General features: G+C 41.4%; 2 protein-coding genes across 2 annotated transcripts; one reads left to right on the plus strand and one right to left on the minus strand.

Annotated features, from left to right (window-relative positions):
* Positions 1-13,239, plus strand: METTL3 (methyltransferase like 3). The gene is made up of 11 exons (XM_032417173.1): positions 1-419; positions 6,503-6,720; positions 6,815-7,219; positions 8,574-8,749; positions 9,354-9,570; positions 9,797-9,984; positions 10,354-10,392; positions 10,576-10,684; positions 10,804-10,869; positions 11,017-11,129; positions 11,767-13,239. The coding sequence occupies exons 1-11, from the start codon at positions 320-322 to the stop codon at positions 11,876-11,878; spliced, it is 1,743 nt and encodes a 580-aa protein (XP_032273064.1). The 5' UTR covers positions 1-319; the 3' UTR covers positions 11,879-13,239.
* On the minus strand, positions 12,516-26,989 carry TOX4 (TOX high mobility group box family member 4). The gene is made up of 9 exons (XM_032417172.1): positions 26,890-26,989; positions 26,610-26,678; positions 19,938-20,180; positions 18,805-19,065; positions 18,223-18,453; positions 16,294-16,374; positions 15,215-15,958; positions 13,953-14,116; positions 12,516-13,259 (listed from the first exon to the last, which is right to left on the minus strand). Exons 1-9 carry the CDS (start codon positions 26,893-26,895, stop codon positions 13,199-13,201), a joined length of 1,860 nt encoding a protein of 619 aa, XP_032273063.1. The 5' UTR covers positions 26,896-26,989; the 3' UTR covers positions 12,516-13,198.
* Positions 26,990-27,124: the final 135 nt, after the last annotated feature.

Below are 27,124 nucleotides of genomic sequence, written 5' to 3' on the forward strand. Positions count from 1 at the left end.
GCCGCATGCGCCTCTTTAAGCAACATGGCTGTTCTGCCAGGCACTAATATGGAAACCACAGCTTCACGGCACCCGGAAAAACGGGGGAGCTCCTATTAAAAATATTTCCGCTATCCTGCCAACACCTAAGGTGGCTCTCATTTGAGCTTCAAAGCGAGCGGGAAACGGAAAATGACTTCCTGGCTAGCGCATTACCCGGAACTCTTTCCGGTTAGCCTGGGGGGTGTCCGCGGGAGAATTGGGGATTTCCTGCTGCTGGGGCTGGGAGGTGCTAGTCCACCGCGCCTGATTCGAGACGTGTCCCGGCTGAGAGACTAGGATGTCGGACACGTGGAGTTCTATCCAGGCCCACAAAAAGCAGCTGGACTCGCTGCGAGAGAGGCTGCAGCGGAGGCGGAAGCAGGACTCGGGGCACTTGGGTGAGGCGCGGGGCTGTCCGGGCCGAGGTTTAGCCAGGGAGGGCGGGAGGGAACCCTGGAGAAAAAGAGTCCCAAGTCAGCACCCTTTCCCAAGCGGCCATTTCTTTAATACCTGGTACATCAGTACTCTCCTCTTCACCCTCAGCACACAGACGTTTCGTCCTCCTGTGCGTAGTCGCAGTTCCGTTCCACCCCGGGCCTTGGTTCACTCCTCCAGTTCACTTTCTCGGGACCGAAGCCTGGTCCCCACCACCCCACCCCACCCTCGTCCGCTTGGCAGACTCCTCTTAAGTCTGCGGGAACGTTGCCTTTGCTAGGCCTCTCAGCCCCCCATCCCTTGAAACAGTTAAGCCCCCCCCCCCTTTTTTTTTTGCTCCTATGGCGCTTTGTTCTTCCGTTATAGCGACTGCTTTGTAGTGGTCGTTTCTTTGCCACTGTAGCCACTATGAGAACACGGACCGAAACTTTATATCCACAGTGACCAGCTCAGGGACCCTCACAGAGTTGCTAAATGAGTAGAAGAAATGGTATTGTCTTAGCCATCTGCGTCCCAAGCAGAAACCTGAAAATACTTGTTTTATGTTTTTAAACTTTTTCTCCCCTCCCGTTGCCCCCTGTGTCACAAAACTTGAAGGAACCTCAAATGATTGTCCAGTTTTATCTACCCCTATCCCCAGCACAAGCCCTGGGTTATTTAAGGCAAATCAGTTACAAAGATCTACAAGGATAGTGAATCCATACCATCCTTGTGGTAGTTTGTTCCAATGTTTATTAGTATACTGGAGTCCATCTCTAAATCTTGTCTTGGTACATATCAGGTCCATGTGCTCATGTTCTGGCCCCTGGAACCTAGAAGATGTTCTGTCAGGACTTTGACACCATAATAAACAAACATCTGTTAAGTATTTACAGTGTGCCTAACAAAAAATGGACAAAGATAAGTAACACATTGTCTCTGCTCTCAGGGAGTTTAAAACTTAGGGGGGATAAAGGATTGATGCTTATAAAAAAAATTCAGATGCTTATAAAAAATCCAGAACTATGATATGATATATGTAAAACACTGAATGAATGAATCCAAAATAAGTATAGACGGAAGGGAAAAGTAACAAGAGTTGGCTTTATTTGCAAAGGCAACATGAGTTAGTTAGCACTTGTGATTTGATCTTGATGGCTACATAGGACTTAGATAATTAAAGAGAAGTTAAGAGGGCAGGGCAAGTAGAGGAAGAAGTACAAGTCCTATGATCGGAGTTCAATTAGTAGTCAATTTTAAGTTCCATTTCACTTTTCCATGGTAATAACCACACTTTGGTATTAACCAAACTTTGTGCCATGTGCAAACCTAACTATTAGAGTGTCGATACTTCAGTTTCTTGCTAAGCATGTTTAATAATTTTGACAACAAGATTGTATTCTCCCTTGAATGTAAATATTCTTTTTTTTTCTTTTTTTGGATATAAATATCTCTTGACCCACTTAATATATGGTTAAGATTCCTAGTACATCTGCCTAAAGAATATGGTTAAGACTTAAATAAAAATATTTTTAAGGTTGTGCTTAAACATGTATTGTCTTCTGGCCCAGAGCTTTGGCTCGCCCATCTGGTACTGTGGGAGTAGATAGAGATAAAACACAAAATAAACCAGCCTATCACTGTTCTTTCTTTGAATTATTTTGGTTATTCCAAAGAACCTATTTCTTTGAGCATTAGGATTCTTAGGAAAACATGAGACATACTCTATTAGTTTATTAATCAAGTTTCCATGTAAGAATAACCAAAGGCTTGCTAATAATTTAGATCATTCCATTCTTTTCTCACAGGAAATCAAAATTTTCTTACTACCTCTTGGTTTTTATAGCATTACTGAAATCTGATACTTAATTGTTTACTACAAAGCTCAGTGAAAAAGACAAGGATATTAAGTGAACTAAAATGTACCCATATCATTAATGAATGCAAATACCATGGACAAAGAATCATTGGGAGACTTTCCTTAGTTTGGCATTTTTAAAGTACATTTTTTTTTTTTCCAATAGGTTTATGGCCTTCATGGTAGTGATGGTTTCATGGGTGTGTAACCTTATTTCCAAACGCATCAAGTTATATCTGTTAAGTATATTCAGCTTTTTACATGTCAGTCATACCTTAAAGTGGTTTGTTTGTTTGTTTGTTTATTTATTTAATTAATTTATTTTCCCTTAAGGTGGTTTAAAAAAAAAAAGGTGTAGTAGGTATTATCTATAGGGAGCTTAAGCCTTTTAAAATTTTTATTTAGATATTTTTTATTATTACTTTTTTAGGTCTTTATTTTGTTAAAGATGTATTTAGAGAGAGAGGGCCTGCCAACGAGTGGGGGGAGAGGCAAAGGGAGAGAATCTTTAGCAGACTCCCTGCTGAGCACGTGGCCTGATGTGGGGCTTGATCTGATGACCCATGAGATCATGACCTGAGCCAAAACCAAGGGTTGGATGCTTAATCTACTGAGCCACCCTGGTGCCATAGCCGGTTTTTAATAAACAAAATAAAGCTCATATTAATGGCAGCAGGATATGTAAGGTACCTGGCACAAAGTTTGAACATGAATTAAGGGGGAGGGGTAATGGATAATTTATGGCTTACCTAAAATACTGAAAATTTCAGAGCTGCATAACAAAGGACCTGTATCCTGGGTATTGACTTAAAACTTACCCACATCTTCCTTTAGCCCCATTTTCTGTTAACAGTATCTTTGGTTTAGTAGCTAATATGATTTACTCCCTTTGGCATACTGTAGGAGTTAAAGATATATAATGAGTTATATCAGTATATAATGTATAAAACAAATAAATATATGTATAATGAGTTATATCAGTGTATAATAATGAGCTACATCAGTATATAATATATAGAACAATTTGTGGGGGGCGCCTGGGCGGCTCAGTTGTTAGGCGTCTGCCTTCGGCTCGGGTCATGATCCCAGGGTCCTGGGATCGAGCCCCACATCGGGCTCCCTGCTCATCTGGAAGCCTCCTTCTCCCTCTCCCTCTGCAGCTCCCCCTGCTTGTGCTTGCTCTCTCTGTCAAATAAATAAATTAAAAAAAACAAAACAAAACAATTTGTGGGTATAATGCCTGAAATCCTAATTTTAAAGATTTTATTTATTTGAGAGAGAGAGAGAGCATGTGCACAGGTGCATGAGAGCATGGGGGGGAGGGGCAGACGGAGAGGGAGAAGCACTCCCTGCTGAGCAGGGAGACTGAGGTGGGGCTCCAACCCAGGACCCTGAGATCATGACCTGAGCCGAAGGCAGATGCTTAACTGACTGAGCCACCCAGGCCCCCCCTGAAATCCTGAAATCCTAATCTTTTTTTTTTTTTTTTAAGATTTCATTTATTTATTTGTCAGAGAAAGAGAGCACTTGTGCGCACACAAGCAGGGGGAGCACAAGCAGGGGGAGACGCAGGCAGAGGGAGAAGCAGGCTTCCCACCGAGCAAGGAGCCTGATGCAGGACTCAATCTCAGGACCCTGGGATCATGACCTGAGCCAAAGGCAGGCACTTAACCGACTAAGCCACCCAGGCATCCCTGAAATCCTAATTTTATTTTATTTTTTTAAAAGATATTTATTTATTTGAGAGAGAGAGACAGGGACAGCGACAGAAATAGCACAAGCAGGAGGGGGAGAAGCAGGCTCTCCACTGAGCAGGGAGCTCAACGTGGGGCTTGATCCCAGGACCCTGAGATCATGGCCTGATCCGAAGGCAGGCGCTTAACCAACTGAGCCACCAGGCGCCCCTGAAATCCTAATTTTAGAATACCTTGTTTCTTCTGCCTTAAAAATGATACTTATTATTGATTGTGCTTCAGTTGCTTAATGAAAGAAGTTTTTGGTTACTTCAAAATATTTTAAAACTTGACTGATTTTAAAAAAAAAGTTCAGAGTTTTATCTCAGTGTAAATTGTAATTGGGGTATTTTAGCTCAAGTTTATTAGACTCCTAGAATCTCTGAGTTGCAAGGACTTCAGTAGTCATCATTCAATCCTGTTCAGTGCAGAAATTTTGCCTGTAGTCTTCCAAGTAAGCTAAATAATAACTGTCACTTATATTTCTTACATATTTTTAGCTTGGGTCCGTTGCTCTTGAATTCTTTTTCGTCCCGACCTTGAAAGTGCTTCAGGGATCTCCACGTATACAGTACCTCTTTGCCAAACAAAACAAGGAACTTGTATCAGTTCATCTGGCAAATGTTCTACTCTAAGATTCAGCAGAACATAAAGGAATCATAAGCAAAGTGAACAAAGTTCTGTCAGTTATTTTTTTTTTTTTAAGATTTTATTTATTTGACAGAGAGAGCGAGAGAGGGAACACAAGCAGGGGGAGTGGGAGAGGGAGAAGCAGGCTTCCCACTGAGCAGGGAGCCCGATGCGGGGCTCGATCCCAGGACCCTGGGATCATGACCTGAGCTGAAGGCAGACGCTTAACGACTGAGCCGCCCAGGCGCCCCAGTTCTGTCAGTTATTTAACATTTCCAGCTAGTATGGTATTGTGGAGTCTGTTTTCCAAATAGGGTGTAACTTATTTTCATAAAATGTAACTGTTCCAGCAAGGTGTTTGATATAGTTCAGCTCCATTTTCCTTGGAATTTGTGAGTCAGATTTTACTAAAGTCAATTCCATTAGAGTAAAAATGTTTAAGTAACCAAAATATTTCTAAATGTAAACTAATGACCCACTTATATCTTATAATATTTAACAGAATTCTGATACAAGTCCTGAGTTAAATATTTCATTTGTATTTTTTTTTTTTAAAGATTTTTTATTTATTTATTTGACACAGAGAGAGAGACAGGGAGAGAGGGAACACAAGCAGGGGGAGTGGGAGAGGGAGAAGCAGGCTTCCCGCTGAGCAGAGAGCCCTATGTGGGGCTCGATCCCAGGACCCTGGGATCATGACCTGAGCCGAAGGCAGACGCTTAACGACTGAGCCACCCAGGCGCCCCTGTATTTTATTTTTTTAAGATTTTATTTATTTGTGAGAGAGAGAGCGAGCGAGAGAGAGCACAAGTGGGGGGAGGAGCAGAGGAAGAAGCAGACTCCCCACTAAGCAGGGAGCCAGACGAGGGGCTCAGTCCCAGGACCCTGGGACCATGACCCAAGCCGAAGGCAGACGCTGAACTGACTGAGCTACCCAGGTGCCCTTCTGCAGAATTTTATAAAATTTTTGTGTTTTGAGTGTTAGAGGTCACATTCTAGGGACACCTGGCTGGCTCAGGCAATAGAAAGCACAACTCTTGATCTTGGGCTTGTAAGTTTGAGCCCCATGTTGGGTGTAGAGATTACTTAAAAACAAAATCTTTAAAATTAAAGAAAAAGGTCCTATTCTAATCCTCAGTACTGTCATTTTACATATCCTCTGATGTCCAGTGGCCTTGATTCTTTAAAATTCAAACTCCATGCCTCAGAAGAGCTGATCACAGCTTAGGTTGTTGAAAATATCTCTGGCTTTAAAATTTAGGTTGATTATTATTTAAAAGATTTTTTTTTAAAAGTTTACTTATTTATTAGAGAGAGAGCACGTATGTGCAAGCAAGCTGGGGGAGGGGCAGAGGGAGAGAGAAACTCTTTAGCAGATTCCCCGCTGAGCTCGGAGCCCACCATGGGGCTCAAACTCAGGATCTTGAGATCATGACCTGAGGTGAAATGAAGAGTTGGGATGCTTAACCACCCAGGCGCCCCTAAATTTGGGTTGATTATTTCGGTTGTCATTTAGAGTGACTGAAGGGAGGAGGTATGGACATTTAAATCTACCATGCTGCTAATTTCCTTTGAACCACAGCAGGGACTGGAATTAGGAAAATACCTCTTACTCAGTAGAGAAAAGGTAAGTGGTTCCCAGAAAATCCAGGATTATCTTGGCAAAGCAGTGAATGCTTGAGTATGATTGAGGAAAGGTGATCTAGTGCTAAATTTGGTCAGAGAATTCTCTGCATGAAATGAAAGTACATGCTGTGAATGTTGGAGAATTTGACTCCTGAGGAGTGTCTAGACAGACCTACAGTGGTTGCCCTTTATCATTTTCTTCACTTTTCTTCACTCCTAGATCTACGAAATCCAGAGGCAGCACTGTCTCCCACCTTCCGCAGTGACAGCCCAGTGCCTACTGCACCCACTTCTGGTGGCCCTAAGCCCAGCACAGCTTCAGCAGTTCCTGAACTAGCTACAGACCCCGAGTTAGAGAAGAAATTGTTACACCACCTCTCTGATCTGGCCTTAACATTGCCCACTGATGCTGTGTCCATCCGTCTTGCCATCTCCACGGTAATGATCTGATAAGACAGGGTTGGGATATACCACTTCTTTGCTTCAGTTCATGGTCAGTGTCTTATTGCCTTTCCCTCCCCTCCTTCTCTAGCCAGATGCCCCTGCCACTCAAGATGGGGTAGAAAGCCTCCTACAGAAGTTTGCAGCTCAGGAGTTGATTGAGGTAAAACGAGGTCTCTTACAAGATGACGCACATCCCACTCTTGTGACTTATGCTGATCATTCCAAGCTCTCTGCTATGATGGGTGCTGTGGCAGAAAAGAAGGGCCCTGGGGAGGTAACAGGGACTATCACAGGGCAGAAGCGGCGTGCAGAGCAGGACTCAACCACAGTAGCTTCCTTTGCTAGCTCTTTGGCCTCTGGCCTGGCCTCTACAGCATCAGAAGCAGCCAAGGAGCCAACCAAGAAATCAAGGAAACATGCTGCCTCAGATGTTGATCTGGAGATAGAGAGCCTTCTGAACCAACAGTCTACTAAGGAACAACAGAGTAAGAAGGTAGGGGTAGATGGAAATGCTTTCACACATATACTTTCTTTGTTTCTTTTTAAGATTTTATTTTTTAAATATTTTTTATTTTTTTTATTTTTAGATTTTATTTATTTGACAGAGAGACACAGCGAGAGAGGGAACACAAGCAGAGGGAGTGGGAGAGGGAGAAGCAGGCTTCCCGCTGAGCAGGGAGCCCAACGCGGGGCTCGATCCTAAGACCCTGGGATCATGACCTGAGCTGAAGGCAGACGCTTAACAACTGAGCCACCCAGGCGCCCCTTAAAGATTTTATTTTTAATAATCTCTACACCCATTGTGGGGCTCAGACTTACAACCCCAAGATCAAGAGTTGAATGCTCTACCAACTGAGCCAACCCGGCACTCCTCACATACACACTTTGAATTACAGCTTTGGTTGGGAGGGATTTACCCCTAGGGCAAGAAGCAGTTCTTAGGGTTGAGGGTTTAGAATAGTGGTTGTCAACTGGGGATTGTTTTTCCCCACTTCCTTCCCCCGGAGAACATTTAGCAGTGTCTGAAGACATTGTGGTTGTCGCAACACAGGGTCGTGCTACAGGCATCTACTGGGTAGAGGCAAGCGATACTGTTAAGCATCCTACAATCATAGTAGGATAATCCCCACACGACAAAGAATTACTTCCCCCAAATGTCAATAATGCCAATGTTGAGAAACTCCGATTTTGAGAATGTTTGTCATTGGAAGAATCATCAGGTAAAAGGAAGAGGAACCCAAATATAGGAATAGAGGGAGATGAATGGAGATGAATACTGGAAGGTAGTTACCATGGACCATTAATTAATGGAAACTGATTATTAAACAATGTGAGTTGGCAGTTAACTGTGGTTCTGAATATAAATAATGGACTCACATGAATTCTTACCCATTTGCTACTTCTAGATGTGTAAATATGAACAAGTTAAATTTAACTTCTCTTGAGCCTTAGTCTTCTCATCTCTAAGGTGAGGATAACCAGAGTACCCTCCCTTACAGAGCTGTTGCATAGACTCAGCTAGACAGTAAAGTGCTTAGTACATACTGTGTCTTGGTTATGTAAATATAAGTGGTTTTGGTGGGAAGGATTGCTTTCCTGGGGAGGGGAGGTTAACTTAATGCTCAGCAGTGGGAACCAGGCTTCTTATATTTTAATTCCATCCCAAATGCAGATATGTAAGAAAGGACTGAACCCATGATAAATCTCCTAGAACTCCCAATTTTTCCGTATTAGGTTTAGCTCATTCACCTCTTACAACAGGACATTGTCAAGTAGAATTTAGGGAGGTGGTTTAGGGCTCATTTTATCTGCAAACCCTTTTAAGTCTAAGGCTTCTTTTGTCACAGGTCAGTCAGGAGATCCTAGAGCTATTAAATACAACAACAGCCAAGGAACAGTCCATTGTTGAAAAGTTTCGCTCGCGAGGTCGGGCCCAAGTACAAGAGTTCTGTGACTATGGAACCAAGGAGGAGTGCATGAAAGCCAGTGATGCTGACCGGCCCTGCCGCAAGCTGCACTTCAGGTGTCTTGGGAGGGAGAGAGGTGGGGTGGGGCTCCCAGAAGCACTCATTCCTTTTCAGCACATTTCTTCCAGTCACTGGGGTTCTGTCTTTGATCCTGTCATTAAATGGTTTTAATGATTTGTCTTAGACCTCCAGATTCTGAAGGTGTACTTTCAGAAGTAGTGTTCTGTGGGAGAGAATACAGACTGCACTCCCAAACAGATGTGAGATTTTTTTAAATAATGTCCCTTTCTTCTTGCATTAGCAAGGCATCTCTGTCTCTGAGGCCCAGTAAAAGTTAAAGTTCTCTGGAAGGATGATCTTAGGAGAAGTAGGAACTTGGGCTCTAAGGCCAGTGTTTTATTCAGCTCTAACCAGCAAGCCCTTTTTCCTGTCCTAAGAAAGTTGTCTTTGCTCAGAGAGGAATTAAATTCTTCTTTAGTGTGAATTATGGATTTCCATGTTACCTGCTTCCTTTCTCTGAAAACTCTTGGAGGAAGCTCTAAAGATAAAATTAGGAGAGGGTAATAAAAGACAAAATTTTGAAACAGTTTGGAACTTGAACTATGGGATCTGACTCTGGAACACCATCTTGATTCTCATTCTCCCTCTTTATTTTCCCAGACGAATCATCAATAAACACACTGATGAGTCATTAGGTGACTGCTCTTTCCTTAACACATGTTTCCACATGGATACCTGCAAATATGTTCACTATGAAATTGATGCTTGCATGGATTCTGAGGCTCCTGGGAGCAAAGACCATACACCTAGCCAGGAGCTTGCTCTTACACAGAGTGTTGGAGGTGACTCCAGTGCAGATCGACTCTTCCCTCCTCAGGTACCTGTCCGCTCAGAAAACTTATTTCACCTTAGAGACTTATATCTGAGTAGGGCAGCCATACATGTAGGAAAGCAGGCATAATCAGCAATCTATCTTACGGATTGGGAATGGTGTGGGATATACATATTTATAATGGAATAGGAAAATCAAATGGAAAAGAGGGACTGGGGCCATGAATCTGAGAGTGAAGGAAGGAAAGATGACCAAATACCACCTCATGCAGTGGATCTGTTGTGATATCCGCTACCTGGACGTCAGTATCTTGGGCAAGTTTGCAGTTGTGATGGCTGACCCACCCTGGGATATTCACATGGAGCTGCCCTATGGGACCCTGACAGATGATGAGATGCGCAGGCTCAACATACCAGTACTGCAGGATGATGGCTTTCTCTTCCTCTGGGTCACAGGCAGGTAATGCAGTTCAAAGATATGTAGGTATGGGCAGATATAGTACAGAGTGAGTACTGGGTGGGAATAAAATCCTGGGTTTTCCTAGCCCTGCTGTTAACTGTATGTCAGCCTTTTTTGCTACTGAGACCTACTGCCTGTATATAACACAAACGATACTTGAATTCTATTTAACTTTACATCTGTTCCTTATGAAAGGTAAGGCCATTGAGAATAGATACTGTTTTATGTTTTCATTCTTAGATCCATCCTGTTGCCCTAACGGTGTCTTGCATGTAAATGTTCACTGAATGTCTACTGAAAACATTTCGGTATCTTGAAGGGATAAAAAATACGGACATGAAAGCAGCTGTTTAACCCTTTTCTTTTTAGGGCCATGGAGTTGGGCAGAGAATGTCTGAACCTCTGGGGGTAAGTAGTGATCATTGTGTTGCTTTCTACTGAAGGAAATAGAAATGTAATTGCTGTAGTTGAGATGTGTTCTCTTCTCCCAGAGTATTCCCTGTGAGTCCTTTCCTCTGTGGAGTAGATGGTACTACCCCTAAACTGTGAAAGCCTGATTAAAGCTCTAGTTCTCTTTCTTACGTCCCACAGTTATGAACGGGTAGATGAAATTATCTGGGTGAAGACAAATCAACTGCAGCGCATCATTCGGACAGGCCGTACAGGTCACTGGTTGAACCACGGGAAGGAACACTGCTTGGTGAGCAACACTGGGGCCCAGTTCAATAGGTGGAGCAGAAAGAGGAATTGTTGGACTTATTGAGAAAAAGTTCAAATGCTGGGGGTTCCATAAGGTAATCTGTTCTCTGTGGTGAGCAGGTTGGTGTCAAAGGAAATCCCCAAGGCTTCAACCAGGGTCTGGATTGCGATGTGATCGTAGCTGAGGTATGTGCTTCCCCAGGCATCCAAACCTTCCACATTATTCAAGTCAGGTGTGTTCCAGGTTCTCTCATTTGATCATAAATATAAATGGAAAGGGCTAGACTTGCAATCTTTGATAACTTAAAAGTAACTAGAGCCTTGCTTTCCTAGGTTCGTTCTACCAGCCATAAACCAGATGAAATCTATGGCATGATTGAGAGACTATCCCCTGGCACTCGCAAGATTGAGTTATTTGGACGACCACACAATGTGCAGCCCAACTGGTAAGGCGAACATAGTAGCCCTCCTGTTTATGGTCAAGGATGGCTGTTAGTAGAGCTTTACCTCATATTTCAGTAGTTTAAAATGGGCTTCAGAGGATTCATAAGCCACCCAAGCTTGTATTTAAACTGTTTTATGGGGCTTTGCAACATTCACTGGAGACCCAACAGGTTTTAAGACCCAAATCACTGCTCTCTAAAGGGTATCTACTAAAGATTTTCCTCAGTTATTCTATGGGATGTATTGAAATCTGCCCCCTGGTGGTTAAGAATCCATTTAATCTGTCAACAGTTTCAGTATCTTTCATACTGTTAGTAGAGCTTTGGAAGACATGTTGCTAGCATTTTATTTATTCAAAGAATACTCATTGGCAGCAACTTTGTGAAGTACGCCTGGTTAGCTCTCTGTTATTAACCCTTAAGTAATACAGAGCCAGCCTGTTTTAACACCAAAATCTGCCCAATTCCTAACCAGTCATACTATCAAATACTATTCTAATATTAAGGTCTTCTTAAAAGAATTGGCATGAATATTAGATGAGATGATAGGCAGCCTTAATAAAAGGTAAGCATCTTTTAACAATATTAAGCCTTTTAATTCCAGGATTTTTGGTTTGCCCCTTCTTTATCTTTACTTCAGGATCACCCTTGGAAACCAACTGGATGGGATCCACCTACTAGACCCAGATGTGGTTGCCCGGTTCAAGCAAAGGTATCCAGATGGTATCATCTCTAAACCTAAAAATCTGTAGAAGCACTTCCTTACAGAGCTAAGCACCTACAGCCATGGCTCTGTAGGCTGCACCTGAAGAGTAATATTTGTACAATAGTTTTTCTTCCTTATTTAAATAAAAGTTTGTATTGTAGTTGGGATTTCAAGGTCAAAATCTGGCTCTGCCACTTAACATTGTGTGATCTCGTGCACCTTGTCTCTCAGTAGGATTTCTTACATGTAAGCTGGGAATCTGCTACCTACCTCACTGGGTTGTTGTAAGGTTCAAACTAAATGAGTGCATGGAAAGCATTAAAATGTTGATTATACTATATAGGATCAAAGTGGTTAGCAGTTAGTACTACATGAACGTCGTAATCAAGAAGGGGGGTTCTCTGGGACAGCTATTTCTCAAGGTAAGATTTGATTTCACTTAAGGTTATCATCATTAGGGCTAACATGCTCTAAATATTTGTTTACCCTTTCACAACTATGTGGCTTTGCTTGTCTTTTTTTTTTTAGCTTATTTCCAAGAAAAATGAGATAAGCACATCTTAGATTAAATTTAAATGAATCCCTAGGGTGTACAGAGAATTAGCCTATATATTATGTAAGTGAAAACACCTCCAGCCTATCTTTTAAAAGATATTTCATCAAACACAAGTGAACACAACTTCTTTAGACTTTGGTCAAACCTCTTATATTAAGGATATAGACTTCTGCCTTTTACACTCATAAACTGTGGTAAGTGCAAGAGGGAGGATCAAGGATTACAGAAATAACATTATTTGTAAAGAGAAATAAATAAGAAACTCCCAGGTGATAGTATTTTCCCTACAGCCCAGGGTGCCTGCTCTGTTGAAAACTTTTGTTCTCCAAGCAATGTATAGGTGTGACAGCAATCGTTCCTGTTTAAGAGATAACCTTTAATGCAACTTTTTATCCCCTTTAAAATGGATGCACACAGTGTTTTAGCCTAGGCTCAAAGCTGAGTATTCTCCCATCATTTTAATAATTGTGTAGGCATGTCCTATGACAATTATACCGAGTTTCCTCAAACAACCCCCCACCATCACCACCCCTATGTTCTGCTTGTTCATATTCCCTTTACCCTTCTCTGCTATTATCACTGGTATCTCTGCTTGTACTTGAAAGTAAAAAGCAATTCCAGATTACGGCCAACTCAATGGCCTTGCTCCATAGTATGGCCCCTGATGAAGAGACAGAAAAGGGGAGAAGCACGAAGGACCATCATGGGTTGAGATCAGGCACTACCAGAAGCCCAACTTGTTTTTTAAAAAGAGGCTCTTAGACATGTTCCCAGCAGATAAGTCTTGACTGGCTTGGAGAACAGGAAGGACTACTTCACAAACACCACAGTGTTTGAATTTCTAGAGGCCACCCAGGCCAAGAAGACATCCCTAAGAGAGAAGAGATACACATAAACTTAGAATTACAGCCTAGATACAGCCTTTTTGAACTCTGTCTTAAATAGCTTCATTAAGATGAAACGATATCACCCGATATGAATATAAGGGCAGTGGGCCTTAATTAAGTTTAGACAATCCTGATTTGCTGAAGCAGATCTGACTTAGGAAAATACCAATACTTTCATAGATAGAGGTAAATCCCAGGAAAATTGGGGAGGTGGGCAAAATCTTCAGAACTTCTCTCGCCCCTACCACCCACCCCTTCTGCCACACTTAGCACCTTCTTCTTATGCTACTTACCACTTAGCATAATGGTCCGCCTCAAATTCTAATTCCCTGAGTAGCTGGATTTGCAGTAAGGAGAGAAGCTAAGCTAATATCCATAGTCACTAACAGCTTAAGGTGTTACAATTTTTTAAAAGACCATATGTAACTGAATGTTAAAGAGCACATGTAACTGAATATAATGTAACCAAAAAGCAAAAACTGCTAATTATATCATCTTTGTCTACGTGGGAAATGTAAGCTCTTTTTAAGCAGGGGAAGCTTTTCTAGTAGCCTCTATAATCAGACATACATATAGCAATCTAGTCTACCTAAGGTCAGGTGATGCTCAGGGTTACCCGTTTTCCAACAGTTAACTTAGCAATATCTGAATTATAAGAAGGGAAACTATAAGCTCACCTGCAGTGCTTCACCACACATTCATTGCTGCAGTACTCATTGTCCCAGTCCTTACTCACAACAGGAGGGTTCTCACAACCGGATCTCACACATCGAGGCTGGGGTGAGAGTGTCACAGGAGACCCACTCACCAATTCAACATCCATTTGAGAAGGAGACTCAACCTATGAGAGGAAGAGAGCACAAAAGATGAATTAGATTGCTACTTACTTAACTAGCCAGCTAGTCAAACTAACTCTGGGAACCAATGGAGCTGCCCCCATATGGGGGCAGAGTCCTAAAAGAGTTCTTGGTCTCCCCCTCTATACGCAGCTTGAGACTGACATGAAGATTCTTCCAATTGGCGGAATGCTGGCTAGTCCTCTTTAATTGTATCTATCACTGACTTTCACAGTTGACTACTACTCCTCTGAAAATCTCAAAAGTACAGTGTGAGTAGAGGTTCGTTTATGCCATTAGAAAAAGGGAAAGACCTCGGAGATTCATAGTTTCCTGCTGATGGGGGGTTATTTTTCTTTAAATGATTGCTTCATTAATTGTGGACCTGGAGTCTCAAAACATTTTTTTTTTTTAAAGATTTTATTAATTTGACAGAGAGAGACACAGCGAGAGAGGGAACACAAGCAGGGGGAATGGGAGAGGGAGAAGCAGGCTCCCCACTGAGCAGGGAGCCCAATGCGGGGCTCCATCCCAGGACACTGGGATCACGACCTGAGCCGAAGGCAGATGCTTAACAACTGAGCCACCCAGGCGCCCCAAAACATATTTTATTTTAAATGACTGTTAGTGATGTACAAATTTATTAAAACTACGGTAATTGGCATCTATTTATGTCTCTTTGGAAAGACTCAATAATATGAACCAATTTTTTTCAAGCTATCCATCCCCCACTTAAAACACATCAAGCCAAGCAGCAGAGATGTAGGAGAAATGGAAGAACTTGTATCTCCAAAGTTTAGGATCCTTGGATAGATACCTCTGAAAAGTAACTCCACGCTTAGGCTTTATCCGCTCTCGTAGAACTGCAGTATGACTTTTGCTTAGTTAAGGGGTGGTCTGGGACAGGACACCCTCCTAAATGTTTCTTACCAAGAACAATACAGATTATCATGGGTAGGACAAGTCACAGTTGGCAGGGAACTCCTACAGGAACTCCTGGTTGCCAGACATTAAATGCCAGTAGCAACCTCCACTTTTATTGGGTCAACCAAAATAATTCTACCTTTCCACTGGTCTGGAGAAAGACTTGAAAACAGGCTCACCTCAGGAACTACATCTGTGATCATCTCACAGATTGTCTCAGGAGAGGTTTCCTCCACTGTGTGGGCCTCGGGGCTGTTGTTCACAGGCCGCTCAGGACTACTTTCCACAGCTGGTGGGACTAAGGGCGTCTGCATTTTCAGAGTGGGTGGAGGCACAATCTTGATCTGCAGAGGAGGTGGCTGTTGCTGTAAATTGATTCGAACTTTCTGAGGTGGAGGCTGTTGCATGGCCTGCAGTGGGGGAGGCTGCTGCAGAATGGTCACTTGCTGCTGAGTGGGGGGCTGAGGCATCTGTTGCAGTGGAGGGGGTTGTAGTCGGGGTGGAGGCAGTTGCATAGAAGCAGCAGCTGCTGCCGCTGCCTGCAACACTGAGCGAGTGACAATTTGGGCTTGTTGACTGGGCTGGATAGTGGCTGTACTGGTTTGGCCTAGTTGGATCCCCCGGGAGGTCACCACTGTGGCTGGGATAACGGTAACCATCCCTCCTTGAGACATAGTAATAGAAGAGGGCAACATCTGTTTGGTAATAATCAACTTGGTGATATTGGGCTGACCCCCAGCCCCAGAAGATGCCTGGTTTGCCACATAGGAGGAAAGAGTGGAGTTAACAACAATGGAAGGGGACAGGGCAGGGGGCTCTGTTGAGGCTGGTGCTGGAGATGCTGGGTCAACAGTAGCCATAGGAGGTGGAGAAGGAGTCTGTGACGGTGGCACTGGATCCAATTCTACTGTTTCCACAGTGGCCTAAAAGACCCAAAAAAAGGAAAGAAAGAAAGTCATTGGGAAATTTACTCTCTTCCCCAGAACATATTCACTCTAATCATCTCCTAAGAAAAGATACATCACAGAGTGGAAGAAAGAAAGAAAAGAGCTGTGAGAGTAAATAATGGAGATAACCTCAGACAGACAGACTGTGGCAAGGTTTATGATGGAAACAATAGGAAACCTGTTACATACTTTTAAGCTTTTAATACAACATAGTATTAACGGGTCCTACAGGTTTTTGGTGGTATTTACTTCTTTTAACTGCTAATAAACAGCTCCAAAAATCTTCTTATTGCTTTAAGTAACCCTCTTACCTGACACTCTTGATTGTCTTTATATGCAGCCAGAGCCTTCAGATACTCTTTCTTGGCAGCTTCAGTTTTCCTCTTATACACCTACAGGAAAGGCAGAGACTGTTTAAAGTCCCCATACTCCTAGAAAAAACTAATAATTCTATATTATTTATCAACGAATGACAATTCATCTCAGTTAAATATTGACAACTCTTTTTAGTGAATATCCTTCTGGCTAGTAATCAAGATAGCCTCCATGGCAGACCTTCCAGTAACCATGCATCTGAAAGTCAGCCAATCAGCAAGTCTTGCCAGGACAACTACACTTCTGTAGCTAACACCAACTCATGCCCACTTTCATAACAAAAGAAAAAAAAGAAAAAAGAAAAAATCCAGATCCAAACATTGTGTAAGATTAACAGTCTGCTTAGCCTGGGATTGTGTCTAATGGGTATATTCTCCCTTAAGGAATGTGGCAAGTTATTTGCAATGATGGCCACGAGAATTCCTCCCATCTTGCATACTTTTTCTTCCATCGAGGGCTGAAGCCTATTTCCCCCTCCTTTGAATCTGGGATAGTTCTATGAATTGCTTTGACCATAAGAAGGTGCCTTCCTTCGAATCTGGGATAGCTCTATGAATTGCTTTGACCATGCAATTCTGCCTGAAGTGACAGAGAGACCTTGCTCTAAGTCAGCCATACTATAAGGAAGCCAGTCTAGCCTTTTGAAGGATGAGAGGCCATGTGTGGGAATCTAAGCCAAGTAGCACCAAATGTCAGACATGAGAGCAAGGTCACCTTGGCCAGCCATACCAGCTATCATTTGACAAACCACAAGAATGAGCCCAGGCAAGAACATCAGAAAAACCATCTAACCAATTCATATTATCATGAGAAATAATAAACTGCCACTATTTAAAGCTATTAAATTTGTGGTTTGTTGAGCAGCAATAGATAACTGCTGTAAGTTTCAGCTTTTTGTTTCAAATATTAAGTAGCAGACTCACTTTGACAGAAGACCTGGGGAGTTTAGGGCAATGATAATTATAGCCATCTTCAATATTAATTGTATTGTATATTTACATAGTATCATAATTTTCATTTATTTATTTACTTTTTGAGAGCAAGGGAGAGAGGAGTGGGGGAGGGGTGGGGGGGGAGAGAGGGAGAGGGGGAGAGAGAAAGAGAGAGAGAGAGAATGAATCTTAAGCAGGCTCCACACCCAGTGCGGGGCCCACCGTGGGACTCAATCTCACAATCCTGAAATCATGACCTGAGATGAAACCAAGATTTGGATGCTTAGCCAACTAAGCCACCCAGGTGCCCCTATTTTTTAAATCCATATTAAATTTAGAGAGATTAACTATAGTTTTCAAGTTTATACTAGGACAATGAAAAAACCATAAACTAAACTCTAAATTCATACTTAAGGCTAGTGGATTTTAGAGATGCTATTTACCAAGGAATGGCCTAATTTTACAGATGGAAAAAAAAACGGGGTTGGGCGCCTGGGTGGCTCAGTCGTTAAGCGTCTGCCTTCGGCTCAGGTCATGATCCCGGGGTCCTGGGATCGAGGCCCGCATCGGGCTCCCTGCTCCGCGGGAAGCCTGCTTCTCCCTCTCCCACTCCCCCGGCTTGTGTTCCCTCTCTCGCTCTCTCTCTCTGTCAAATAAATAAATTAAAAAAACAAACAAACAAACAAAAAAAACGGGGTTTCAATTAGATTCAGTGTTTTTATAAACATTATTAATAGTTTTTGATGTGCATTCTGGATTCAGTGGATGGCTGTAACTTTAAGACAAAGTATGATCTGTGAATGTGCTGTTAACAAAGAGTTGATATTAAATAAGAACAACTTAAAAAGTTAAAAGAAGACTTAGTTTTTTATCCCCTTACTTAAAAATTTCTAGGACATTCACTACCCACTAGTCCCTCCATGTTTTGTTCACCTGTTTTTGCTCCTCTCCAAGACTATCCCACATGGAGGCCACAATTTTTGAAACCTCCCCAAAAGTGGCATTGGGATTCTGTCCCTTAATGGCAGCCTGTGTATCACGAAAGAATAAAGCATATGCTGAAACTGGCTTCTGAGGTTCATTAGGATCTTTCTTTTTTCTCTTCTTTGGGGCCTTCTGCTTTTTTCCTGCTTCCACCACAACTGTCTTCTGGCTGGGAAGTTGCTGCAGGGGAGAAAAGAGAGAATTACAAAAGGGAAGAAGGAAGTATCATGTCTGGAGAACTGTAAGAAAAGGACTTTAATATGGGGGAACTAACTAGGCACATGGATGGAATTTTCAGAAATGCTAAAAAGAGGCAATAGGATTAAGACATTAGTAAAGTATGTGAGGACCAATTAGAATGGGGATTGGGAAAAGCATTATAAACTGTAGATTGAGAGGCAGGACCCCATACCCAGAAAAGAGCAGAGGAGATGGCAGGGCAGGAGCAAATAATACTGAGTAGGCTCTGTATGCCAGGAGTTTTATCCCAGAATATCATGGCAGATTTGATTTTGGCAGGGAATGCCTCACCCTCCGGAAATCCTCAACACCATCCTCATGAAGTGAACTAGTAGGTGAAGGGGTGGTTGAAAGACGATCCTCAGGTGACTGGGCAGGTGGCAGGATGGTGCCACCCCCTAAGCTCAAACCAAGTTGAGAACTCAGTTCTGACTGATCAATGGTGGTCAACTGGCTATGCCCCATCAAGCCAGATGTCATGTCTGTCATTGGTACATCAATTGTAACAGGTGGGTTGGCACTATACTGAGTTCCTATAGAATGGTCCAAGTCCTGAGAGAAGCAGAAGGACTAATTAAACACTAAATATAAAAAAACACCACTCTTTCCCCCCACTGAATTCAGGACAGTTTATAACCCTTGCTTACCCAGATTGTATCATCATTTAAAGACTAAACATCAAATAACTTATCTATATTAAGCTTTTTAATAAAGTACAGAAATTATTAAAGTCACTTCTTTGTACTCAAAAGCCTGTTCCAAAATAATGAAAAATAACCAGAGAAGTCTTAATTTTGGACAAGTTAGTTTAAACAACAAATAAATTATTCAGTAATCTGGAGGTAGTGATGACACATAGGGTAAAGAAAAACTTCCTTCCTGTACTCTCCTACAATAATGGTTTTTAAAGTTGCAACATACAGGCAATCAAGAGTAAATAAGGCCAATGTTAGAGATGTTTGGCATCAAATATACTGTGAAGATGTGCTACTGATGAAATGTGCTGGAAGTCCAATACACCAATTTATAACAAAGTAATCCACAATACATTGGTTCAGACTGGTTTTGAATAAATCTCTCAACGTGCCAGCTGTCACACTCACATTTTTTTTCACACTCACATTTTAATCCTAGGATGTGATGGCAATTATAGATGGGGAAAAAAACACACCCCCCCATCCCAATCATTTTCATATCTGGGTGAACACTGTACATTTTATAATTTTAAATCATTTTTCAAGTAAAATTAATTCAAATGATAAATTTCCTTCAGGGGAAATTAAGTCTTTGTTGGTGAGCCTTTAAACACAGAATGAGAACCAAGTAATACCCAAGTGTAGTAGGGAAGAGAGAGTCACTTTTATCTCCCCTACCACTACCAAGCCCATGAGCTTGGGTAAGCTTGATAATGTCTTGCCCCTTACCATGGTCAAGCCCCCACTCAGGAGCCCCCCGCCCTGCTCCATCAAGCCATGGGTCATGCCCACAGGCATGTCCAATGTCTGGACCCCATATTGGGCTGAAAAGCTGCCATCCTGAGAGGAGGAGGGGTCTGCCAGGTCATCAAAGTGGCCAACCACATCTGAGACAGCCAGTGAGGGATCAGAATCCAAGGAGATAGGTGGGATTTCAAATTCCTCATCTCCCAAGCTTGGTGTATGGAATGTCTGTAGGGGGAAAAAGGGGAAAAAAGTTAGTGGGAAGAGGAGGAACCGCATACTGCTAAGTGAAGAACATGGCTGGGTACTGGAGTTTCTTAGTGTACCTCTTTTCAGCCTGGATCCTGTTTTTGTTATCAATTTCTTAGGACCTATTTAATTTTACAAACAAACCTCTGTTCTCCCAAATACCCTTGGTCATATGGCATATACGAGGCTGCCAAAATCAATCACAGTTTTCAGTTTTTTATCTTTGCCATCTGTTATCCTATCATGCTTATTGTTCTAATGAGTGACTCAGCTATTAGTAAGGACCCAGTCTTTATAAATCATTTTGCCTACGATGCTTAAAAACTCTCAAAAGATTCTAATAGACACCAGTTATTTTGCAATTATACACCTGAACTATCAGACCACAGAAATTCATTTTCAACCAGACAATTATACTTTTGACTACTGTTTTTAGGTTCCTTTGAAGCAAATCCTAAAAGGTACTGTCACGGAATGATACCTCTTCTAAAATATCTACACTTAAGAGTTCCATCTTAGTAATCATGACGTTAACAACAAGTAAGATTTATTTTTGGAAAACCCAACAATGTCAAGATAAGGTTAATATACTGAGGAGAAAAACCTTCATAAGAGCTACAGCCAAAAGGCAAACTGGTTCTCTAACATTCCTAGTCTTGCTCTGATAGAGCCTTTTCTATAAGAGAGGAAGCAGAAGATTACTCCAGCTAGCTATAAAACCCAATTCCTTCCTCTGAATTCAACTACAGTAATAGACTCTTTCTATACTGAATGGGTCCACCATTCGTAGAGCTAACAGATCAATGTCTGAACTAAGATACATTAAATGCTATGGTTCCTTTTTGACAGTAAAAAACTAAAATGGCGACATCTGCAGTAAGAGCATTATAAATACTTGCAAGAGACTCTGGTGTCAGAGAGGTCTGGGTTCAAGTTCCAGCTCTGCCACTTACTAAAGGACTCTGAAGGGGTTTTCCTCATCTATAAAATGAGAGTTGTAACAGTACTCTCCTTATATTGTTATTTTGTTTAATAACTATTAATCATTGCTATTAATGATAACATTAATATCCTAATTATTATTAACTTGCAACCTGCTAATCAGTTATAGATAATTAGAATTTAGAAACTTTAAATTCAATCAACCTATCACATGGCATAGTAAATATCAACTGATTCAGATCAAATTCCATAGGTACCCACACTTTTTCCTCATGATTAAACAATACATTCTTTAAGAGTTCCTCAAGGTTATTACTGGCCCAGAAAGGGTCTCACTAATATCACCATTTTTTATTTTATTTTTTAAGTTTTATTTAAGTAATCTCTACACCCAACGTGGGGCTTGAACTCACAACCCCAAGGTCAAGAGTCGCTTGCTCTTCTGACTGAGCCAGCCAAGTGCCCCACCATTTTTTTTTAATTTTTTTTAATGAAGACATTGCTAAAAAGGAATTTCCAGCTAGTAGAAACTAGGGAGAACAAAAATATGTCTGTGAAATGCCTAATCTCTCTGAATCACATTGGCAAACTGAAAAAAGTTTCCTACAAGACAAACAAGATATAACTTCATTTCTACATTTTCCTTCTCTAAGATCCTTACTATTTTACTTAACATGGTAAAAATTTGGTAGTTGTCTGAGATGTAACATGAGAGTTGTACAAGTAACATAGGAGCAAGCAGTTCTTGATGGGAAAAACTAAAAATCTCCGCAATAGCTGAACTTTTCTCAGTACACAGCTCATGATTCTTGCGTGAAAGTTCGGAACTTCAGGTCCATGACTCTCTCTGAAATTTCAGTTTAGGTTCATGTGAGATTTTTCAAGAAGAGAGTACAAAGATTTCTACCAAATTTTCATGTGAACAAAGTTATGGGGATGGGAAAAAGGATCGGGGAAACATTTACTGTACTAGATTAATAGTTGTATGATAGTAGTTTTCAATTTTTACAAGAAACAGAATGTTTTGACAAAGCAAAAAATGCCTATCTTTTTTTGGCTTTAAAAAGTCAACTCTGCAAAGATATGAAAATGATACTATTTGTTAAAGAGAACAAAAAAAAAGTAAAAATTCATATCCCAAACAAGAGACCAGTGTTCCGCAAAGGACTACCCCACATAAACCATCTGGAGTGCTCTCAAGAACTACACTAAAAAACCAGACATGCAGAGATTCCATTGTATCGAATTAACAAGGCATTCTTTCTATGCACCACCCCCTGGAATGTGGAAACAGCTTTGTTATTCAGTATCCATAGCTTTAATGTTGTTTTTTTGGGGTTTTTGTTTTGCTTATTTGCTTGTTTCTTCCCTAAGTAAAAGAAATAAAAGAATAGCAATGATCAAGAATACAGAGGGTAAACTATAGACTAGAATAAACACAAGAGATTCACTCTAAAGCTCTTTTGCTACCATAAATGATCTATAACATTATGGGGAAAAGCCAATAATGAATATCTAGTTATTTTATTTTTTTTAAAGATTTTATTTATTTGACAGAGAGAGACACAGCGAGAGAGGGAACACAAGCAGGGGGAGTGGGAGAGGGAGAAGCAGGCTTCCCACCGAGCAGGGAGCCCGATGCGGGGCTGGACCCCAGGATCCCGGGATCATGACCTGAGCCGAAGGCAGACGCTTAACAACTAAGCCACCCAGGTGCCCCTCTAGTTATTTTATTTTAGTGGATCTACTACATAACTAGATCATACTCTACCACATATAAAACAAAGATAAAACTGTAGCAAATATTCAGGTAAAAATAAGTGATTTTGACCCAGGAGGAGAAAACAGGAACATGATATAGCTACCCTCTCATTCAGCCTTCTTTTCTTTCTCTGTTAAATTCGTGGGCCTTTTTGAGGGAGGAAACAATTTGGGAATTACAGTTTATAAACAAGGATGCTCAGCTATTTAGAGAACCAAAAAAAAAAAAAAAAAAAAAAAAGATTTCCCTCTTTTCCTATTTCCCCATGCTAAAACATACAACCCAGTATTTCTTTAAATACTTTGTGTAGGGGTGCCTGAGTGGCTCAGTCGGTTAAGCATGGGCCTTCGGCACAGGTCATGATCCCGGGGTCCTAGGATCAAGCCCCGCATCGGGCTCCCTGCTCAGCAGGAAGCCTGCTTCTCCCTCTCCCACTCACCCTGCTTGTGTTCCCTCTCTCGCTGTGTCTCTCTCTGTCAAATAAATAAATAAAATCTTAAAAAAAAAAAAATACTTTGTGTAGATTACTCATTTTAAAGAAATTTATTTTAATCCAACACCTGTTTACTCATAGTACACTGGTACAATGGGTCATTAAGATAATTCACTGTTCTTAAAAAAATGCTGTAGTAGTGAAAATTTTAACTATTCAGCCTGAAATAATTAACCGGTTCTAATTTATAAGTACTTTTCCTAATTAAAAATAGGAATCTTTATATTATTTCCCAAAAGTGCTCAAAGCACAGTATCATTGTATAAGAGCCAACGAGAATGAGGAAAACAGATTAAACTCCCTTCAGATAGAACTTTCCTGTCTCAAGCAATGCTATAACACATCCTAAGCCTTCCTCTCTGGATACTTACTTACTCCTTAGAAATTTTTAGTATTCTTATTTAGGTATAACTTAAGTATACAAATTTAAAGTACATAGCTCAAGGAATTTTTACATTATGGAAACATCCAATTAGCCATCACCCAGATCAAAGATACGGAACATTTCTATCACTGTAAAAGATTTTGTCATACTCCTTCCTAGTCAATACTCTCTCCTTTTCCTAACAGGTACCACTATTCTGATTTCTATTACCATAGTTTCACATTGTCTATTCCTTATACTCATTTAAAAAAAAGTGAACTTATATAGTGTCTACTCTTTTATGTCAGGCTTTTTACTCAACAATATATTTTTGAGATCACCCAAGGTACATTTATTAGTAGTTGATGTCCTTTTTTATTGCTGTGTAGTATCCCTTTTTACTAGTACCAGTTTATAGACATTTGGGTTGTATCCAGTGCTTAGCTATTATGAGGAAAGTTGCTGTGAACATACATGTTTTTGGTGAATATATGGACTCATTTCTCTCATGTATACATCAAGGAGTAGAAATTCTGGGTCACAGGGTAGGTATATGTTCATTTTTAGCAGATACTGCCTGTTTTCCAAAGTGACTGAATCAATTTACACTTTAATCCGCCATGATTAAGAGTTATCTACTTCCTTGCAAAATCTTTTGTCAGTGTTTTTAATTTTAACCACTCTAGTGGGTATACAGTCATGCTCGTTATAGTTTTAACTGGCATTCTCCTGATGGGTGATGATGACACTCTTTCATATGCCTAATGGCAATCTGGATACCCTCTTTTGTGAAGTGTGTGTTCAAATCTTTTGCCCGTTTTTAAAGATTTTTTATTTATTTATTTGACAGAGAGAGACACAGCGAGAGAGAGGGAACACAGCAGGGGGAATGGGAGAGGGAGAAGCAGGCCTCCCACCAAGCAGGGAGCCCGATGCGGGGCTCGATCCCAGGACCCTGGGATCATGACCTGAGCTGAAGGCAGACGCCCAATGACTGAGCCACCCAGGTGCCCCTTTTGCCCGTTTTTAAATTGGATTCTTTTACTCTACATTAAGTATTTGATATAACCTGAATATGTGTCAGGTATGTATATTAAAATATCTTCTTCCAGTCTGTGGTGTACCTATTTAATTTCTTAATGATGTCTTTTGATGGAAAGAGATTCCTAATTTCAGTGAAGTCCAATTTTTCAATTTTTTTAATGGTTAGTATTTTTTGGATATCTATCTTTTTTCATGCAAGAAAACTCTAAATATCACTCTTTTTCTAAAAGAAAAACTTAATATCACCTTTACCTAGTTCTAAGTTATATTGGGGGTGGTTCACAATAAGACCAGGTACAACAAAAACCACAAACCAATTGAAATAAAGGTCAAAAAAAAAAGGGGGGGGAAGGAAGGGTGAAGTTGTAATGAGAACTGTTAGCAACGACAAAGACCTAAGCTAAAGGAAGACACTGAAATTTAATTGTGAGCTTCTTGGCAAAATAGTTGTGTTGTTAAATTTCTTAAAGTCATAAAAACAAAAAAAGGATAGACTCAAACCTGGAAAGTTTCTTGATGAGGCCAGTGTGAAATTTACCACACTCTAAATTTAAATCTGATTCAGAAGAAATTGGCAATGATGCACGTTCATGTGGATAAGGCCAATGTGAGATTTACAACACTCCAAATAATGAAATTAAACCATGGAGATATCATTCAGAAAAAACCGGCAATGAGACTGGAAAGCATCAAAGAGATTTAGTTTTATATCATTTCTAAATTTGTCCTTCATTTGAGCTACACTTTTCCCTCCTTAAGAGAATAACAATAACCAATAATGGCAATAAAGAAATCAAACTAGCAACTGTCCCTTTTCAATCTAATTCTCATCCACGGAAATATTAAGGTTTAATCCAGGATAAGCCTACTCAACAGCAACTGAGAATTCTTAGGACAAAAAAACAAAAAACAAAAAAAACAACAAAAACTGATGCAAGTGGTTCTCATCACTTTTGGGGGAAAAAAAGTACTAAAATTCTCAAAAACAAAACAAAACCCAAATCCTAGAAAGCTCAAGACTAATTTTTCAAAGACAGGGAAATTTACTTTTTATGTTCCAAATCTTACTATTTTGCCCTGTCTAAACAAGTGATATGTATTTATATCATGACAGTATTTTAAGCAAAGCTTTTTCACAGATACTAAAGCACCTCATCATAATCATTACTTCTACTTCACAACATCATAAGAAACTATTATTACAGCCATTTGACAGCTAGGGAATCTGTGACATATAAAGGTGAAGTAACCTGCCCAAACTCTGAGTCACTGGCAAACAGAAACACATGTCCTCAACTCCATGTTTTCTGGCAACTATTTCCTTTCATTCTGTCACTAGCGAAACAAGCTTGTAGGTAAACATAACTACTTTTTTTTTTTTTGAGTAGAAGTTTAAGAGAAACAAAGACCCTACAACAGAGATAGTTCCAAGAATGAACACATGTTCACAGTTAACCCCTTAAGTAGACTCCTCCCTTACCCCAATTTCTTCCCGCTGTGATCCCCCTAATTGTAGTTATTTCTCCCCAATGAAAGGAAACAATTCCACCCTGTCTTCCAATCCAGAATCACTCTGAAATGGGTTATCTCTTTTCAAAGTCTTGCTCTTCTGATGACAGCAGCTTCCCGGGCCTTCCCCTTAGTCTTCATAGGCTCGGGAAGCAGCTGCCACTGTTCTCTGAACACCAATCTCGGCCCCCGGTTCCCAGCCCCCGGGCCCGGGCGTCCGCGCTCTCCTCCCCACCGCCCTACCCCACCGCTGCCTCAGGCCCTCCCCCCACAGCGTCGGCAGCTCGTGCTCACCTCGGCCCCTGACAGGAAGGGGTGCGAGGGCCCTGTGATCGTCAGGTAATTGTCATTTCCTCCGGGAAACTGGAAACCAAAAGAAAGCGGCGGGGATAAGTTAGGGGGAGTAGAGAGTTAGCACGGAGCGACGGATTCTGTCCCCGACATTCTGACAACACTCCCAAACCCGGCTCTCTTCTCCCCTCCCGTCAGCCGCCTCTCCGCCCGGCTTCCCGCCTCTGCTTCGACTCGGTCGGCCGCGCTCTCTCTCCAGCCTTCTTAACGCTCAGGTTCCTACCTCCATCTTCACACAACGGCTACCACCGTCTCAGTTCCCTCATCGCTCCCACCGCCCCCACCGGACTCGAACTGCCGTCACTTCCGCAAGGACGCGCGTCGCTCTCCGCTGATTGGAAGGAGAGCCGTGGGGCTGTTGCCGGGATGGCCGAGCGGACGGAAAGGGTAGCTACCGCCCCCTGGAGCTTGGTGGGATAATGGCAAATAGAAGTATTGGAAGCGTCCCTGGAGGTGCT

Source organism: Phoca vitulina, unplaced genomic scaffold, assembly GCF_004348235.1.
Source record: "Phoca vitulina isolate PV1807 unplaced genomic scaffold, GSC_HSeal_1.0 scaffold20, whole genome shotgun sequence".
Taxonomy (NCBI): domain Eukaryota; kingdom Metazoa; phylum Chordata; class Mammalia; order Carnivora; family Phocidae; genus Phoca; species Phoca vitulina.